The sequence below is a fragment of the Sceloporus undulatus genome, chromosome 2 (assembly GCF_019175285.1).
Source record: "Sceloporus undulatus isolate JIND9_A2432 ecotype Alabama chromosome 2, SceUnd_v1.1, whole genome shotgun sequence".
NCBI lineage: Eukaryota > Metazoa > Chordata > Lepidosauria > Squamata > Phrynosomatidae > Sceloporus > Sceloporus undulatus.
Window position 1 is genome coordinate 72599565 of NC_056523.1, and position 20181 is coordinate 72619745.

Here is a 20181-nt window from a genome sequence, read left to right on the forward strand (position 1 = left end):
AAAAGAATAACCCTCCATTGACTACATCATTTTGATTAAAAAAAAAGTAACACCAATAATTGCGAAAAGAGGAAAAAAATAATAAATAAAAAAGCAAAAAAAAAAAATTTAATTGCTGGCGTATGCCTATAAAGTACCTATTATATACATATATTCAAATATTGATCTACCTGATACCATTCTTCTATCACATTTTCCATCGCCTTATCCTGCAAAGCGGCTGTTAACAAATCAAGATTTCTTATTTCTTTCAATTTAGATAACCAAACTTCTATTTTAGGACATTGTGGATTTTTCCAACATTGTGCAAATAATAATCTAGCCAATGTAATCATATATAAAATTATCCTAGAGTATTTCTTCTCTATCACATTATCTAATTTATTGGTCATATTAAGCAAAAATAATAATGGATCTAAAGGGATATTGGTAGATAATATCTCCACCATTTTCTCATGAATATTTTTCCAGTATTCTACAGATATTGAACAAGCCCACCATATATGAAAGAAAGTGCCATCTTTAACCCCACATTTCCAACATTTAACACATCCTGTTTTATAAATCTTATTGATCTTGGTAGGAGTCATATACCACCTGAATAGCATCTTCATATAATTTTCCTTATAATTTTGACAGGCGGTAAATTTTTTTGTTACCCTCCAGGATTTTTCCCAGTCTTCCAATTTGATAGGGCTCCCCACATCTTGAGCCCATCTTATCATTGAGTGTTTTATGATCTCATTCTCTAAGTCCCTTTCTTTAAGAGATTTATAATACTTTGACAGATGTTTCCCTTTTTTATCTTCAACAATGTTATCCAATACGTTCTTCACAGTAGTAAAACCCATTTTATCTGAATCAGTTTTAAATCTACTACATAATTGGAAATACAAATACCAATCAATCTCAAATCCCGATGAACTTAATTGTTCCCTGGTTTTCATGATCAATACCCTTTTATTATTCATATCTAATAAATCTCCATATTTTAACCATTCTGTCGAATTAACCTTGGTCCTATTATAGAAGGCTTCTTGGGGAGATACCCAATAAGGCAATTTAACATAGTACATTTTTTTAATTCTGTTCCATACCCATAACAGGGACCTTCTAATAAAATGATGTCCAAACTCTCTGTTTTCATTACTTTTTCCAAACCATAAATAAGCATGTAAACCATATCTCAAGTCACAGCTTTCTAAATTCAGCATTTTACCATTAGTTAAGGAAATCCAATTCTCTAACCAACATAGACATGCAGCAAAATAATATAGTTTGAGATTTGGGAGTGCACAGCCCCCTCTTTCCCAATCATCTGTCAAAATTTTCCATTTTACTCTAGCGCGTTTCCCAGAGACACCCTAATGGAGGTGACATCAGTGCTCCCCAAACATCTCCCTTTGGATGGAAATGGGCTGTGGCATTCATCAATATGCCTTTAAAACATGAGCTCAGCAGAAGAGATGGGGTGAGTGGGGTGAGGCTCAGTGGGAGGAGAAAGGAGAGGTCCTAGGTTTCTCAAAAATATATAAAATTTTAAAATTTTATTTTTTAAAAAAAATCTTTAAAAATTTTCTTTAAAAACATCACATCTTACTAAATTTTTGTTTTAACCATATGAAACGATGTACATATAAGTAAGTTTAGGCTGTGTGTATGATATTGTAATTTAAAAGCTAGTTGTTTCTGTTACCATTATTGCCATTACATTCAGTGATATACAGGAATTACGACTTACAAGTAACATTAGTACAAAAAACATTACTAAGGATTCTTCTTGGTTTGGTATGGGAGGAGGTCAGTGAAGAGTGACACTATGAGTTACCATGAAAGGTGATGCCAAACCTAGTGATGCCACTGTTCCTACCCATGTACTAACCAGGGCTGACCCTACTTAGCATCAGATAAGATCAGATAGGATCTAGTGCCTTAGTTTAGAGTTCTCCAGATAGATGAATGGTGCCATCTACTTTGGTGGGGAAAGGGAAAGGGTTCCATCTTGCTCATTAAAATAACCTCCACTTTGTTATATGTGTGTGTGTTTGTATGCACAGCAGTCTGTTCATCCATCTGTTTATAGAAGGATTCTGAGAGCCTGATCCCTCTCTCTTATGGCTCAGCATGTGTGGAGGAATCTCAGAGTGAGTGAGAGCACTGCCTTGAAAAAGGTTTGTTAAAGAAAATTGTGTGCTGGTGACTCCTACTGCTGCAGGCTGATTTGGAGTGGCTGCTGTAGATTTTCCAGGATTTCTGCTGGACTATCCTTCCTTCCTTCCTTCCTTCCTTCCTTCCTTCCTTCTCTCAAGATTTCTCAAATCACAGATTGTGCCAGCTTTCATTGGATGGAAATGGTCAGTGTACGGAATACTAAGCTTTCTTAGTGGTGGTAGTGGTTGTTTTGATCTCAGGAGTCACTGGATATGGTATTTTAGGAGCACTGCTTAGTGGTTTTTCCTCTTTTGTTTTTAATGTTGACAGTACTGTTTCCACTTTCCTTACTCTACTCTAAAATGGTTGTAACTTCAGCACAATTTCTTTTCCTTGTCTAAATTGCATATACTGTATATGGGTTCACCATTGTTAGCAAAAAGCATAATGCAGACTACTATTCACACATTTGCTGCAAGGATAAAAACCTCCACTTCCCCTTCCAAACTCTCATGTTTATCCCAAATACTGGCTATATATGTAATGTATGGATATATATATGTATGCATATAGACAGAGATATACAGTTCCAAACACAGAATTAAGAATGATCTCATTATTATCAAGCTGTAACTTACAGAAATATTTAGTAAAGAAACAACAACTATGAAACACCAAAGATAAACACACACACACACACATGGATCTCTCTGTGCAAGTGTATCATGCGGTTGTGGGCCATATGTATGACATCCCTTGACTTCAAGCCAAATATGAATAAACTTGTGATTCAATAAGTACAGTATTTTCAAACGTCAGCCACTTTTTATCTATGTAGATTTTTATATTTATATTTGTGTGTCTGTGTCTGTGTGTGTTTATCTTTGGTGTTTCATAGTTGTTGTTTTTTTACTAAATATTTCTGTAAGTTACATCTGGAAAGGCTGCTGTGCTTGCTTATGTGATGCTGCCCTTCGTCCCCATAATAATTATTCTCTGGAGTGCTCTGACTCAAGACAGGAAGCATCAAAGGAAGTTGTATGAAGTTCAACCACTTCTTACTAATCACCACAGTCCTGCCAGGTTGTTGGAATGATTTATAAGAAAGCTTGTAAATTTGAATACTTTCTCTTTGCATGTCTGCAGATTTGTCGACTTCAACACCTTCTAGAGCCAGGGGGTTGGTTTCCTTAGGAGCAGATCCATGCATTCGTACACCATGGCATCACCAGACAGGATGAGCAGCTCAGATAATGGATTAGAGGAGACAGAACTCAGCATCACCCTCACCCTCCGAATGCTTATGCATGGCAAGGTAAGTAAATTGGGGTGGCTATAAGTCATCCCAATTTAAATCCCATGACAGTCAATAGCAAAGAGTCCACTGGACCAGGATTGTTGTTGGTGCTGGCAGGACAGTTGTTGTTGTTGTTGTTGTTGTTGTTGTTGTTGTTGTGTGTACTTCCAAGTCATTTCTGAGTTATGGCAACCTTAAAGGGACCTTGTCATAGGGATTTCTTGACAGATTCCTTCAGAGTAGGTTTGCCATTGCCAGGATGTATTACTGTGAAAATCTAAAACCACAAACTCATCATCCTGTTCCCAAAGTCTACAATATATTTCCTGTAGTATATAAGGAATCTTTGAGATGGAATTATAAAATGATCAACCACCATTTCTAGTAAATGAAATTATTGACGAAGCTGGCACAATTAAGAAATGCATATTCAGCATAACTTCTTTCTAAAGGCTCTAATAACAAAGGATTGATGCCTTCAAGGAGACTAGCAGTGATGAGAAGGAGGGAGGTTTCATACTTTTGTTTTTTGATATGAGGAATGGGAACTTTTTCTGTCCAGAAGTGTAAATACATTGCCAGTCTCTTGTTGAGTGTCTCCTAATTCAATTTCTTTTGTCTCTGTGTTTCTCCAGGAAGTTGGCAGCATCATTGGCAAGGTAAGCTTTATGTCAGTTGGAGTGTGTCTGACTCTGTTTTTATCTCTAAAACCATGCAAGTCTGATTACTTTTATGTCTTTAATCCCTCAGAAAGGAGAGACTGTGAAGAGGATACGGGAACAGGTAAGTTTAGTGAGGGGAAAACAGCCCCATTCTGAATTCTGGACTGGATTAGTTTTCAATGATATGGTCTCCTATGTCATATAATAGCACAGAAAGGCAGTAATGTATGTAATATAGCACTATATATAACTGAGACATTCAAACTAACCTACTTTACGGGGTTGCTGTAAGTATTACTGATATAAAATAGGCAAAAGACTTTGGACATTTGGCTACAGTGTTATAAATAACCAAATCTTAATTGTTATTGGTGATGATTTGCTTTTTCAGAGTACAGCCCGGATCACCATTTCGGAGGGATCTTGCCCAGAGCGGATCACTACTATTACAGGATCTACTGATGCTGTTTTCAGAGCTGTTTCTATGATTGCTTTCAAGCTAGAAGAGGTAAGGTAGCCATTGGCAGATCATAGTGCATCAGTAGTTTAGTCAGGATAATTTCATATGGGTCAGATGTGTCAGGAAGTGACAATATTTTGAGTGCCACCCTGCCCTGCTTTTTAGTATTCGGAAACATTTTATAATTGCCCAGAAAATGAAATTGTTGGGTTTAAAAAAAAGTTTCTCACATGAGTTGTGATGGTTGATAGGGGGGGGGGTGTCCAATCCTCCCTCGCTCACTATACTTAGGATGTTTTTGTGCTCTGCCTTATTTCCTTTCTTCTCCTCCCATGCCTCCTTTTGAGTTTCTAAAAACTCTCTAAAGCCTTAGTGCTAAAGCTGTAGGCTCCAATAATGCTATTTCTGTCCTGGGAAAGCTCACCCTCTCTCACCACATGCTCCTCACTTTTGACAGTGGTTGATGGTGCCCCAGGAAGCAAAAGAATGTAAGATTAGGAAATGGAGGAGTGACATCATTGTAAACTTTTCTCCACTTGAGATCAGAAGAAAGCTTGCTAAATATGTTTGATCAGCCTGCAAAATATGTTTGATCTCTTCACATAAAGTCCCAGGCTTGGAGAGGCTGGTGGTGCTTGGAAGAGGGAGTGGAGAGGCACCATCGAGCCACAGTTGCAACCGAGTAGGTGGGGGAGCTTTGATCTGTCTAAGATCAGCAGTAGCATTATTTTATCCTAGCACTTTAGTACTAAGGCTCTACATAGATTTTTTAAAATCTTTGAATTTGTAGGGTGAATGTGTGGAAATGTGGTGGTATGAGAAGAAGGAATCTGTTGCTGCCAAAACAAGATTATTCCCCCAACCCAGCCAACATTCCATCCTCCTTCTGTTCCCACTTTTAAGGAATGTTTTGATTTGAAGTGAATGGAAGAGACAAGAAAGGACATGAAAATATGTGGGACAAATCAGCGCAAATTGCTATTCTTGATGAGCCCTCAGATTAAGCTTGGTATAACCTGGAAGAAATATATTCTTTCCTCACATAAATTCACAAAATGGCCCTGGCATGGCAATCATGTGTAGTGGGGAAAAATGGATCAGCTTACTTAAGGTGAGGGAGGGATATTGTTCCTTTGATTAAACCTGTAGGCTTAGCACACATTACAGAAAGAAGACAATTGGGCACATTGTTTATGAGAAAAAATGGTTTTATTTGTAATGTTTTGGAAAAATAATTTACATTACAGTATCAAATCACACTCCTTGTCAAACCATTATGATTAAACATCATTTTTTTTACATGTATGTTTTTTTCTAGGAGTTAAAATGCTTATCTTAACTCAAAGGGCATTGGACTGCATCTGGAGTGGGGTTTAGAATCACACTCTAATCATAACCATATCATGCAGTGTTGTGGATTAATGCTGGAATATTCTTGGCTGGTTGTTCTTTTATGAAACATGAATACCATCAAATGACACAATCTTAGGAATCTGAGAGGATGGGGTTGTGAGGGGGAAGATGTAGACCCTCAGAGGCTATCACCACTCAGAGAATAGTGACTCCCCCATACCTGGAATAGAGGGTCCAACATGGATTACTACTTTTATATTTAAGGGAATTTTGAATGAATTCATCTAGTTCTGAACCTGTTTTATTTTAGGACTTGGGAACTGGAGCGATCAATGGTGGAACTGTCTCCAAACCACCTGTCACATTGAGGCTAGTCATCCCAGCTAGTCAGTGTGGCTCACTCATTGGTAAAGCGGGAGCTAAAATAAAGGAGATCCGAGAGGTAAAGACTAAAGAACTCAGTGATAACTGTTTCTCTCTCTTACTTCTTTCCTATCTATATCTTGCTTATGTGGCCCTGAATACAACTTTTTGGAACATTAGGATTTTGGTATCTTGATCATTTTCCTTCCTAGATTTCATTGTTGATCCTATACTAACAGAGGGAGATCTTTTATAATATCAGGAGCCTGGCCAAAAGGACCTACAGTCTGCCCTCCCCATATGTGGCGGATCTGTTCTGGACACACACACACACACACACACACACACACACACACACGTATGGGGAAAAGAGCGTATGGGATACATGCTCGTGGTGGTGCATGGGGCGCACGGCATGAGTATGTGCCCCATTATTTCTGCCAGGGCTTGCCTTCTGCGTAAACTCAAAGCCACGGAAGGCAAACCCGCCTATGGGGAGGACTGACAGTACTGTAATCTTCCGTCTTTGAGACTCCATCGTTTCTTTGGGGTTTCATAATTTTTTTCATTTGTGTATTAACCTCTGGCTAGGAATTTATAACTTCAGCAAGGAAACAAAGATTTTCTGAATAAATGAATAAATGGACTGGCTTTGTAAATGCTGTCATTATAGTGACTAAACTGGACCAGGTAGCATTTCTAACTAGAAATGTGTTCTCCCTATTTATCAGACTGCCCAGAAAGACTGAGCTTTTGTTTTTCACTTATTCTTATTCTAGACTACAGGAGCGCAAGTACAAGTAGCTGGAGATCTTCTCCCCAACTCTACGGAGAGGGCTGTGACTGTATCTGGCGTTCCAGATGCCATCATCCAGTGTGTGCGACAGATTTGTGCTGTTATCCTGGAGGTATGGTTCTTCTCCTTTCCACTTTATCAGGCAGGTATAGGAATCTACCGTTCCTGCTATCACTGAAAAGTAGTACTCTGTGGGCGGAAATCTCTAGATTTGATTGAACTACATCTTCTTTTAAACTTGTGTGATGGATGAGGGGAATGCATGGTGGTGCAGAAAATAGATAAGGGGATGTATTACACCCTCTCATAGTAGTGGTAACCAAGGTCATCCAAAGAAGCAAAATGGCAAGAAATTCAGGACAGTCAAATGTAAGCACTTCTTTACACAGCACATAGTTAAATTTCTGAATTTCCACAAGATGTATTGACAACTGCCCTATTGAATGGCTTTGTAAGGGTATTAGATGACTTCATGGAAGATATGGCTAGGAATGGCTGCTTGTCATGATGGTTAAATATTATCAGAGGTGGCATGTTTGTGCATATGCCACTTGGGTCCCTCCTGGGAGAAAGGCGACATACAAATGAAATAAATAAATATCAGTTGGTGGGAAACACAAACAAAATTAAGGATTTCTATTTTGCTGTCTGTACATTTATAGATACTAAGAGTTCCTGATTGTCCAGTGATTCTGTGAAATGTCATAGCATTCTTTCTCAGGATTTCACACCTTGTAACAGTTGTTTCCCCTTCTAGATCCAGTTGTCCCTAATATACACCAGTATTTGTGCTCTTGTTTGGTGCTGGTTGTAGTGATACCCCTATTCTGCATGTTTCTTTGCCACCAATATTTTTTCCCCCTTGAGGTGTGTTGGGTCGAGTTTCCACCATCCCCTCCATAAAATCAACACCCCGCTTCTCCCCCAGTACCTAAATTGTTTAATTTTTTCATAGCCATAGTGCTGAAATGATTTATGTCTATACCACTTTAGTACTATAACTCTAAAAAGAGGTAGGAGGAGAGAAAGAAACCTTCAGTCTAGTAACTGGAAATGTAATGAGGGAACAGAGGTCAGTGGAAAGCCACCATGGTAAAGATCCTATCCTATTCCAAGTTTCAATGGTGCCATCTAAAATATAGTGGGGCAAACTGAGGCATTGGATACAGATATGTGAAATTTACCCCAGTCCATGTCAAAAAATTCCTGGAACAGAAACCATGCAGAGGGAATAAAAAGTTGCAGCTAGTAAATGCAGAAATTCATAAGAAAAACACCAGGACAGGGAGAATAAAGTTCCCTATTATCTGTGCTTTCAGGTATATGGGGGGTGGGGGTGGTTTTGGAATGTAATTTCCAAGGATACAGAAATTGTATTGTAATTTTAAAATAGTTTGTTTTAAGAGTTTCTCGATATAACTAACTGATTATTTTTAAGAAAATAACATCTGATTTAAAATGTTAAAATTTGGTTTTAATTTTGTAACTATTAAAAAGTCATTTTTTTTAATTTGACTGTTTCCATGTGGAAGTCTTTGCAGAGAGGTAAAGGAATAGGGTAGGCATTAAAAATTATACACCAGACACAGTTTATGCTTCACTTTCTCAGCTTTTCAGCATTATGTCTTCTTACTTGCACCATTAAAGCTTTCAGATATATAGACTCATAGAAGTGTAGAAAATTTATAAAGCAATCCTTGGCATATCTATTCAGAAATAAATCCTGCCATGCTCAGTGGGACTTACTTCCAGGTAAATATGTATGGGATTGTACCCTTAGGAGGGTCAATCCATTTTGTCTTGTTGACTGTTAACTGATAATCATCAAATTCAATTTGATATTTCATAATATTTGCTTAATAGCATGCATTCATTAAAATGGTTAAGATTTCTCCCCTCTCCCTTGAAACTGTTCAACATATTGCATTTTGTCCCATCAGAATTTGCAGCTGTATCCACAAACACGATGGCTTGCAGTGTCAGGGTGGGGCTGAAGTACATGAGGCACAAGAGAGATATTCATGTTTATTTTCTTTTTAATAAAATGCAGCTGTAAGGGACTATGCTCTGATCACATCATCAGCAGAAGCAGTGTGCATGTGTTTAACTCTGGCATCCATCCTCTCCAATCTGTCCCAAATATGCCTTGTATTAAGGTACTTCCCTGGCCAAAAGGGGAAAAGACACGTAATCACTGGATCTGCTGTCACTTGATCAGATCTTCAGCCCTCTGTGGCTGTTCCTTGTTAATTTTTTGTTTCGGTGTAGAAAATGGGAAGTTGACTTATCTTATATCAAACCTAACCATTGTTTAGACTGGTTGACAGTAGTTTTTTGTGGTCTCAGGTAGGAGTCTTTTCTGCTTCCCTCCTGAAGATCCATGGGACTCAACTAAGAATTTCTGTCCATTCTGTGCCACTGAGCTATATCCCTTGGAGTTTGTTTATTTGTCCTACCAAGTTTGACTCTTTGTAAAACTGTCTGCAAAGCCAATATATCCCAGATGTATAGTTTCATCCCACATGAATGTTATCTGTAGTCCAGCTGAAATCTTTGTCAATCTTAGCCTTGTTACACCAACACTCAAATAGAGGTCTGTCTTTTTGCTATGTCTTTCTGCCTCATTTTTTAAGGCAGGGGATTATATGGAAGTGAAGGTAAGGAGCTACTCCTTAACACAACAGTGGGAGTTGTGCAGCCCTTCAGATATTGCTGAACTACAACTTCCAACAACCCTAGCCAGTAGGGAGAAGAATACTGGGAACTGGAGCGCTACATGATTCCTACCTCAACCTTAAAATAAAGCAAATGTACAGGGAGGCATTGGTTATCATAGCTTAACAAATGGGACTTTGCTGAAATATTCCCAGTCACCTAGCACAGTGTCAACACATATTTCACAACTCAGTGAATCACACAGGAGTCAGGGCTGCTTACAGGCATTAGGATGCAGTTGGGTGTACAGTTGAGTTGTGTTTTATATAAATATAGCAACTTCTCCTTTGATTTCTTTCAGTCACCACCAAAAGGCGCCACGATTCCTTATCATCCCAGCCTATCCTTGGGACCAGTTCTCCTCTCAGCCAATCAGGTAAGAGACACATAAATCCTCAGGAAATCACAGGCATTGATTTTGTTTCTGACAACTTAATGTGTCATGCAAAATACTAAATCAGACTGGAAGGCATCTGAGTGAGGTCATGGGGATCACTCTTAACTTTCCTTCTTTACCTTCATGCTTTCCCTTGTCATATGTGTGGGTACTTTCTGTCAGATGCATTCAAGAACATATGCATAAAGGCAGAGAATCATCATTCCTCCTGGCTAATAGAATATACAGAAGGGAGCTAAATGTTTCATGCTACCCAATTTTAGCATTGAATAGCCATGTGGCATAGTGGCTTGAATGTTGGACTACAACTCTGGAGACCATGGTTTGATTCCCAGCTCAGCCATGAAACTCACTGAATGACCTTGGGCAAGTTATACTCTCTTAGTCTCAGAGGAAGGGAATGGCAAACCCCATGATAGAATCACTATAAGTTGCCATCTTAGGGTTGCCATAAGTCAGAAACAACTTGAAGACATAAAACACACACACACACAATTATAACGCTGCCATGACAATATCCCATGAAATCCTGGGATTTAGGATTCTCACCCAAGGAACTCTGTTCCCCCACCAGACTACCAGTCCCAGGTTTCCACAGAATGGATCCATGGCAGTTAAAGTGGGATAATAATGGTGCGACTGTGTAAAATGTGAAAGGGCCTTCAGTATTTAAGCCAATTAAGCTGGTCATGCAGGCCAGTGATATCACAGCCTGCGTCCAGACAGCCAGGAAACTCTGGGAGCAGCCCAGAGTATTCTGGCTTGGAAACTGTCCTGATGTCCTTCTGTTACCTGGGTACTCCTCTGTGATTCCACCTGATTGTTCTCATGCATGTCCCACTGTGCTGCCCAGTGCTGCCGCCACTGGTGTATATTCCGTGCTATGGTCTAAGAGCAAGTGACTTCTGCCAGTGATGGCAGCAGCACGTGGCACAGTGAGATACATTGTAAACAGCCACCTGGCATTACAATAGAGGGCTCTGGCTCTTCTGGGAAGATAGGGAACAAAAATGATTAAAAAAAAGTTTTACAGGGTATATACTTCAGGTGCGGTGCTCAACTGACCAGATGTCATCTGGACAGTTTGCACTAGAACCAGTGATTGGGCCATGGTCTGGAATGATCACCTTGGGAACCGGGAGAGGAAGTTTTATTTGGCCCGTGGAAACAGGGCCACAGTGTGAAAGTAAAAACCTTTGAAGCAAGGAAGCTGCTGATTGCCTTTATATCTGCCTTGCTTCCACTGAGCTCAAGGCAACGGCTTATATGGTTCTGCTCACAACAAGACTGTGAGGCAAGTAAGGCAGAGAGAAAGAGTGACTTCCCCAAGATGATCCCATGGGTTTCTTGGCTGAATAAGGACTCAAATCTGGATCCCAAATTCCAAGACCACAAATAGTATATAGAATACTTCTCTTGGCTGTATACAGATTAGGAAAACTCTATTTTTAAGAAGGGACTTGGACTAATAATAAGAAAAAAAATATTTATATTTTCCCGCCTCTCCCGGGTGGATCGAAGTTGGATTACAGCATAATATAAATATAATACATACAGTTAAATGCAAATAATACAAACAGGTTCATAAAATGCAAAAATAGCAATTAACATAGCAATTAAACCAGGATTTCACAAGCAACGGTGGGGTGGTATGCTCTCATTCTGTACAGGGAAGTGGGTCTATGTTTCATATGAGATCAGGTGGGTATGCTCGCCGGAAGAGCTCCATCTTAACTGTCCCCCAGAAAGTTTCCAGGGAGGTGGTAAGACGGATCTCTTCAGGGAGACCATTCCACAATCTTGGGGCAGCTATGCTAAATGCTCTAGACAAGTTTGATTGTCCGAGTGTATCAGATTCTTACTGAGAAAGAAAGGAACATATGCACACCTTTCTTGACATCGGGTGTGAACAAGGAAAGTGACTTGTGTTGCCACTAATACAAACACTTAGCAGTTTAAAAAAAAAACTAACAATAAACATTCCCTACCAATTAAAATGCATATTAAGTGTTTATTAATTTCACTGAAGTTTGCAATGTGATATTTATTATTTATTTCACATATTTGTCCCATTTTTGGTGCCAATAAATTCCTAAGGCAGTTCCCTTGGAAGGAAATAAGCATGCCAGAATGAGAATAACAAGAAAGCATCACAAGATACTCAAAGATTTCAACTTTTCTTCATTAGAACTGGTAGAAGAACTGATTCAGCTAATGTTTATAAGGCAAATATAACATCTACGTTTTATAATCAATTTATAGGGATATTGCTACTCAGCGCTAATGCTTTGTATATACTTGAGAAAAAAACATCAGTTGTTTTGTTAAAATTGTTTATCCTAACAAAATTCTAGTCCATTGGTTATCATGCATATGGAGTTGGCTTTAGTAAATGTTGCCAACCAAGCACAACCAAGAAATATTAACTGTTGGTAAAACTTAAAAATTACTTACCAAATGGCCAAAGATGTGTGAGCTGAGGCAGGAAAATGCTGAGTGACAGCATAAAATCAAGCCACAGCTGTATATAGATGTCCTTAGCAAGATGAATAAAGATGACACAGTGACAAAATACTTGTACAAACACAACATTTATTGGTATAAACATATAGATTATCTTAGTTGTAAATCTGCAGTGTGCTGCCCCATTATTTTACTGTTTAGATTGTTAAATTAAGAGCAACAATTACCAGTTTCCGTTGCAGTCCAATGGAATCTACTGTGATTTGGGTTCAAAATGAAAAATAATATGAATTAAATAAAACAGAGTGCATAACACATTTAAGTACAAAATATGGGACTATCACTTTTAATATAAGAAAAGTAGCTTGCTTCATTAGTTAAGCAGAGCATTTGATTGAGAAATATCATTTGCTAAGGTTACTTCTCAAAGAAATTTATTGTTCGTATTTATTTGATATGTTGGATCATGTTGCTCAGAGGATAACAGAGAAAGAACTGAATTTATGTTGTTGTGTGCCTTCGAGTCATTTTTTACTTATGGCGATCTTATCATGGGATTTTCTTGGCAGGATTTGTTCAGAGGGGGTTTATCATGGCCTTCTAAGGTTGAGAGTGTGTGACTTGCCCAAGGTTACCCTGTGGCTTTCCAGGGTCAAGCGGGGATTTGAACCCTGGGTCCAAAACACACTGCAGAAATAATCCAGCTCGAGACCACTTTAACTGCCCTGGCCCAATGCTAGGGAATTCTGGGAACTGCAGTTTTGTGAGATATTTAGCCTTCTTTGTCAGAGAGCTTTGGTGCCACAATAAACTACAATTCCCAGGACTCCCTAGCACTGAGCCAGGGCAAATAAACCACTCTCAAAGTGGATTATATCTGCAGTGTGCTTAGGACACTATTCTTTCACAGTTTAAGTACAACACTCAAATTACTACAACACACTTGTTCGTCTTTAAATATTTATATTTGGATTTTTCCTTACTAATTATTTTTCTATGCTGTACATCACTATGAGAGTTTTCTAAGTTGTTTTTAGGTATAAGTTTCATGTTTTTTATTTTACTCTTAGTGAAAGGTATATACAGAAAAATAAGACTGGTAGCTTGCTCTAAATACAGCCATTTTGCTTGTTTGATGTATTGGACATAAATGGCACTACTGGTAAAATTGCTGTAGAATTTTTATAGTGTTTTCCTGATAAAAATCTCTCCTACCTTCTGTACATGTATATGAATTTTAGATTTACATACAAACAATCAAAATAGAGAAAAAAGAATAAATGAACTTATCAGCTGTTATTCTGGAAAAAAACCTGTTGTGATTCCCCCCCTCCAATTTATAGGGATTTTCTATACAAGGACAATACAGTGGCATATCTCAAGCAGAGGTAAGTGGTGATTTTTGTTGGTCTTGATAAATAAATATATAACATCTTGAATGCACACTTCCAGGTATTTCCATATGAATCAGAACTAGCTTCTCCAAACTTCCATTTCCCATTGTTCATCTTGCCTTATTTGCTTGTTCTGAGTTTGTGTTTCATTCCTACCTTCTTTTTATTAAGGACATTATTACATAACCCCCATTCTTGTCGTGATCATGCTAATGAAGGGAAGTACATATATACTGGATTGGGAGAACTCCCTACCATGTGTCCATTAGCAAAACTGGGCTGTTGCTGTCTTATGTTCTTGTCCCTAACCCCGCCTCCCCGCTCTATGCTCTACCCAGTATGCCGTGTGTGTGTGTGTGTGTGTGTGTGTGTGTGTGTGTGTGTAACACAGTTATGGAGTTGTGCTAATGCGGTTTAACAAAAACATGAAAAGAAAAGAAGGTAAAACAAAAGAAGGCTGTTGTAGAATAGTGATGGGGAGAGGAGATGCAGAAGAGAAGACACACCACATGACTGCACAATCCCAGAATTGCCACAGGATAATTTTCCGCAACTGTGGAATAGCACTATCCCACCACAACCAGAAGCTTATTGATGGGTTTCCCCCATCAGTGGCAATCTGCAGGCTAACCACAGTTGGAAGGCAGGGACAGCAAAAAGAGTGAGACAGCGTCGTGCAGTAGGTACTGCCAAAGGCGCTATTATTGAATTTTTATGGTAGTTTAAAAGCCATGTGTGATAAAGTTCTAAAACTGTAATGTGTGGCAGAATTCATGACTTTAGGTTAAAAGGCCAGAAATCTTCACTTTATTTAGCTCATCTAAATTTTAACTGCTCAGACAATGTTCTGTCTTCAGAAAAAGTCAACTTCTGTAATCTTGGCAGTAACTTGTTTCCTCAGCCACTAATCTGGAGGATGGAACAATCTGACTCCTCACAAGGATAGTCAGGCTGTGTAATCAAATTGGCATCCACTAGGCTGAAGGGCTTCAAAAACAAGAGATCGGAGGAAGCCACCCTTTGGGAGGGGCAGTCCAGATATATTTCCAAAAAACGTCCTCATGAAGCAGATTGCTATGGATGAATTTGAGACACTTTTAGCAAAGAGGTAAAACTGTCCTTAACCCAGACACCAAAGGGATGGAGGCCAGGAAGCCAGATAGAGGAGCTGGTGGTGGGGGAAAATATATCTGGCCCTCAAGCCTCATTTGAGGATCCCAACTATAATTGATGCTTGTTTGTGCTTAATCGCACATTCTAACCAAATCTTTGAAAGATTACTTTTTGGACTACAGCTTCCTGAATCCCATTGCCAGCATGACCACTGCAGGATTCTGGGAGTTTTAGTCCAAAAAAAAAAACACAAAAAACTGTTCCAAACTCTGCTTCTGGTATCAGTTATATCTGTTAAGACTAATTTGTTCTGCACTGTACTCTATACAGACACTAATTTCTTAGGAGTACAAGGTCTGAAGCATGCTGTTGTATGGCCAGATGATCTCCTAGGCAGCTTTCTCTCCTCATTTACAGTCTAGGGAGTGCAAAAAGTTCCCCTAGCTGTTGCTGGCCCGTCAGATAGGGTGTTCATCTATTTTTTAAATTGTAAACATGAGCAGAGAGATGCTGAAGTACCTCTCTCTATTTTGTGCAGGTGACAAAGTTGCAGCAGCTTTCAGGACACCCTGTCCAATTCCCTTCCTTGGGACAAACTCCATCAATAGTAGCAGGTGAGTACTGCACTGATTGCTCTGTAACCAGATCTGTGAAATCACTTAAGCTCCCGGGGCTATCTGCAGCTGTGGATCTATAGTGTCTGACACAAAGGATCAGTAAATAGGTGCCCCAGCTGCCTTTGTACAGCACTGAGGCACTCAGAGCCCTATTGAAGGACAATAAAGCAATAGTCATTCCTGGAACGGGGAATGCAGGGCCTTCAAAGAGATAAATTAAATAGCAATGCTGAGGTACTGATGTCAGGGGAGACAATAGGGAAGAAGGGAGTGGAATGGGCTCTACCACTGAAAGATAACCCCATAAAGCAGTATTTCCATTTTAGAATGGAACAACCAGGAAAGTGTTCTGCTCTAACATTAAGAAACCCAATGTTGTAAATTTACCATATTAGCTTGGAAGTACAATGGCTTGTATGTGGATCCACAAAGACAAAAGGAGTGGCTGTAACTGTTTCTGAAAATCCCTGAATGCTTGATTTCAAACATAATAAAAGGTTCTGAATACAAGAGTTTTTTCACTCCTTTCATAGACAGACAGACAGACAGACAGACAGACAGACAGGTAGGTTGAGGATGGGATCACAGATAGCAGCTGCCCGACTCCCCGGGCCGGCCGCTTTGCTGAAGGGAGCCGGCGCGGCTCCCTGGCCCCAACTTCCGGGTTGGGGCCTGCCCCCCGCCCCGATTGGTGGCTCGGGCCGGAAGGGCCCGCCCCTTCCGCCCGAGCCGCTCTAGTAAGGGCGGAGGAAGTTTCCATGGTGGGGCTCCAGTCCTCCAGGGCGGCCCATTGGTCGGGGCCACTTTGGAGGAGGAGCCTCATTATGGGGTGATGGGCAGGGCCTTGGTCTATATATTGGCCACGAGGCCAGGCCCCGCAGCCATTTGCCGCTCGGCTCTCCCACCCACCCTCTGCTTGGGTTCTTGGGGTTTCTTGTCACAACTTGGGGCAGCAGCATAGGCCAGGATCTGGTTGGTTTGGTTACCAGGGCTATGGAGCATTGGTTTGGGAGTCAATTGGGACCCGGGGGCAAGCTGTGCAAGGGTTGTGGCCATTGCGGGGGCCACAACATGGGTATGCCACCCGGTGACTAGGGGCTTTGTGATCTAGAGAACGCCTGGTGTGATGGCGGAAAGTTTGCGTTCCTTAGCCCCTAGGTCATCCCAACACCTGGCGGTCACCAGGCATGCTGCTTATCGATTAACCGAGGGGTTAGTCGATGCTTCAGATCCTGACCTTATGCTTTGTGCCAACCCTTCTGTTTTGGTTTGCTGTTGCTAATAAAGTTGTGGCCTTTCTTCCAACATGGTGTTATGTGGTTTTTAGCGCCGGCCTCCCAGGCAAATAGTGAGGCAAGAGGAAAATTAAATGCAGAAATTACTGAGTAGATAACCCAGTCAAAAAAATTAGGGTGAAAGACTGGCAGTAAGAGCTGGCTTGGGGTGGCATGGGGTGGTGATGACTGCATGCCACATGCCCTGACTCTGCCCCCAAGTTGGAGTTACGCCACACATCTAACCAGATGGCGGGCAGGATGGGAACGCTCCTGTGGTGCAGCAATTCAACACCGCACACTGTGGGAGCAGAGAAGAGCCACAGTGGTGGCGAAAGGGGTGCCTTTTTTCTGGCACAAAAAGAAACTGCCAGATTGGGGCATCAGCATGTGGTTGCTGCGGCCCCAATCCAGCGCTCAAAGGGATGGTGTTAAACTGCTTTTTTACAGCCGTCTGTTTTGCCCCATAGTGTGATAAGAAACAATTATCTGGATTCAAAAAGGATAGAACAAAATGTGCTAATGAACAGAAATTTTGAAGGCAATAAGAATATTGCAAACTGAATGGAAATTATTTTACACACTGGGATTGGAAACAGTTTTTTTTAAATAAGGGCTTTAAATAGGAAGGTATATATAGTTTTAGCTTGCTGAGGTTGCCCATTGTGAACTTCATTTTGCCATAGTTCTATATGAGATTGTGAGGCTTTTTAAAAAAAAACCCAACATAGATGGGTGGCAAAAATAGATCAGTTTATTTGGGCAAAAAAAGATCAGTTTATTTGAGCAAAAAGATTACGAAAGCTAATTAGCAGTCCTTAATTTACCTGTCCCAAACTTCTATATTGGTTATAAAGCAGAAATTATTTTAGCAATAATAGTTTGAATAAGAGAAGAGTATTAATCCAGTTACGTTCAAATTTTAATTCTTTGTAGTTGAAATGTTAAGCAGAGGTAGAGAGGGGGCATAAAATATTTCATTTCAAAGTGTTGATTACAACTGGATTTAAGTCCAACATGCTGTGTGATGGTCCAAAACCTTTTATATCTTAAAAACCCCAATGCATTTTGGCCCTGTCACCAATTGGCCTTTTTCAGGGGCTAGTCAGTTCTCAGAAATTTCTGGAGCTGCAGTCTGCTCTCTCTGTCAAAGTTTACCTAAGTAGGCTGAAACACATTAGACTTTTAAAAAAATAAAAGTTTTTGGACCACCACTCAGCACGTGGAACTTCATCTCCTTTCATTCATCCACTGTGAGTATGTGCTTTCCAGTTTTTGGTTCCTTTCAGAAATAAAGAGCAGCAAATTCACATTTCAGTTAAAACTGGATCATCTGGATAGAAACTAAGATTGCTTGTTATTTTGTGGGAAGACAGAAATTGGTTGGGAGGGTCTGGATCAGGCAGGTGATGGCTGGGATGGGTTCCCTCTGTCTGGAATTCCACTGGGTTGTCTAAAATTAGTCCAGTGTAATGTGACCAAATGAAAAGGAAAGAAAACAAAAGCTTTTTCTTGGAGCTGCTGCTTGCTTTGCAGTAGTTGGGAAGCCATCCAGTCCTCACTGAGCCCCCTCATTCCTGCCTCCTTCTAAGAGTGGTGTGTAGGAAGGAGCTTTAGGATGCTGCACATTACATTTTTTTCCTGTAGCCTTCTAGCTCTCCTCTCTTGGGGAAGGTAGGATTATCAGGCTAGGAAGCATCCTAGAGAACCCTGGTAATGCTCTCTCTCTCATTCTCTCTCTCTCTCCTCTCCAGGCCTGGATGCAAACTCTCAGAATAGCTCCCAGGAATTCCTAGTACCCAATGATGTAAGTCAGGCTTTGCTGCATGTTATGTCTTCCATCTAAGTTTGTTTATGATTTGATAGCCTTCCTTTTGCATCACTGTCAGTACAGCCACTTCAGTGCAATTCCGCATGATTCACACCATCAGAAAGGCTGATTCTGTAACTGATGCCATGCTCTTCCGCAAGCAATCTCCCTGCTTATGTTCACAAATGTCTAACAGACAAGGCCTGTCAGTGAATTATGCTAAGTCCAACTTGGTTGTTGTTTTTGTTGTCAGCTGTCCCTGAGTCAACCTTGACTCATGGCAACCCTGTGTATGAGGGGAAAAAAATAACAGGGTTTTCTTGGGAAGATTTGTTCAGAGGGGGTTTGCCATTGCCATCCTCTGAGGCTGAGAGAGTGTGACTCGCCGAGGGTCATCCCTTGGGTTTTACATGGCTGAGAAGGGATTCAAACCTATTGGAAAAAGAAATCAGAAGGAGATTAAGAATGGGGAGGGTGTCTATGAAAGAACTAGAAAAGAGCCTAAAGAGTAAAGATATACAACTGAACACTAAAGTTAGAATCATAAGCCATTGTATTCTCCATTACTGTGTATGTATGCGAGAACTGGAGAGTGAAGAAAGCAGGTAAGAAGAAAACTAATTCATTTGAGATGTGGTACTGGAAAAGAGTGCTAAGGATACTGTGGGCAGCAAAGAAGGCAAACAAATGGATCCTTGAACAGATCAAGCCTGAAATCTCTATAGAAGCCAAGATAATTAAACTGCAACTGTCATACTTTGGCTACATGAGAAGGCATGACTCACTGGAAAAAACAACAGTGCTGGGAAAGGTGGAGGGAAGCAGAAAGAGAGGAAGTCCACATGCTAGATGGATGGACTCTATTAGGGAGGTCATGGGTATGACTTTGGAGGAACTAAGCAGAGCAGTGGAGGACAGAGTCTTGGAGACGTCTCCTACACAGGGTCACCATGAGTCGAGATCAACTTGAGGGCAGTTAACAACAACAAAGTCCCAACTAGAGCAGACCTGTTGAATTAAGTGGTGAATGATAAGATGTTGACTCTGAGTTGAGTGTCTGTACTCAGACATTTAGGGCTGGCTTGCTCAGAGCTGCAGGACATTACTTTCCTGGATTACCAGGATTCCCCAGTCTGGATGACTAATTGTAGCATGTGGCCTAAACCCAATTTCTAGTCCTATCTAGAGTAGACTTTGTGACTCACATGCTGAATGGTTTATCAATCCATGTATACATCCCTTTAATCCATTGGGTCTCCTCTAGTGAAGACAGCAATTAGAGATAAATTGGAGTCTTAAGGAGAGACGGGAAAGAA

At 40.3% G+C, this 20181-nt stretch overlaps 1 protein-coding gene across 2 annotated transcripts in view; it reads left to right on the forward strand.

Annotated features, from left to right (window-relative positions):
- The window catches only part of PCBP4 (poly(rC) binding protein 4), a 62511-nt gene that overhangs the window by 36783 nt on the left and 5547 nt on the right, over positions 1 to 20181 (forward strand). For both annotated transcript variants that reach the window (XM_042452142.1, XM_042452141.1), the window contains exons 2-11: positions 3298 to 3466; positions 4084 to 4107; positions 4199 to 4231; positions 4502 to 4618; positions 6234 to 6365; positions 7066 to 7194; positions 10099 to 10173; positions 14001 to 14045; positions 15703 to 15778; positions 18810 to 18862. In XM_042452142.1, the coding sequence (XP_042308076.1) occupies positions 3356 to 3466; positions 4084 to 4107; positions 4199 to 4231; positions 4502 to 4618; positions 6234 to 6365; positions 7066 to 7194; positions 10099 to 10173; positions 14001 to 14045; positions 15703 to 15778; positions 18810 to 18862 (795 nt within the window). In that variant the 5' untranslated portion in view covers positions 3298 to 3355. The remainder of the gene's footprint in view (positions 1 to 3297; positions 3467 to 4083; positions 4108 to 4198; positions 4232 to 4501; positions 4619 to 6233; positions 6366 to 7065; positions 7195 to 10098; positions 10174 to 14000; positions 14046 to 15702; positions 15779 to 18809; positions 18863 to 20181) is intronic.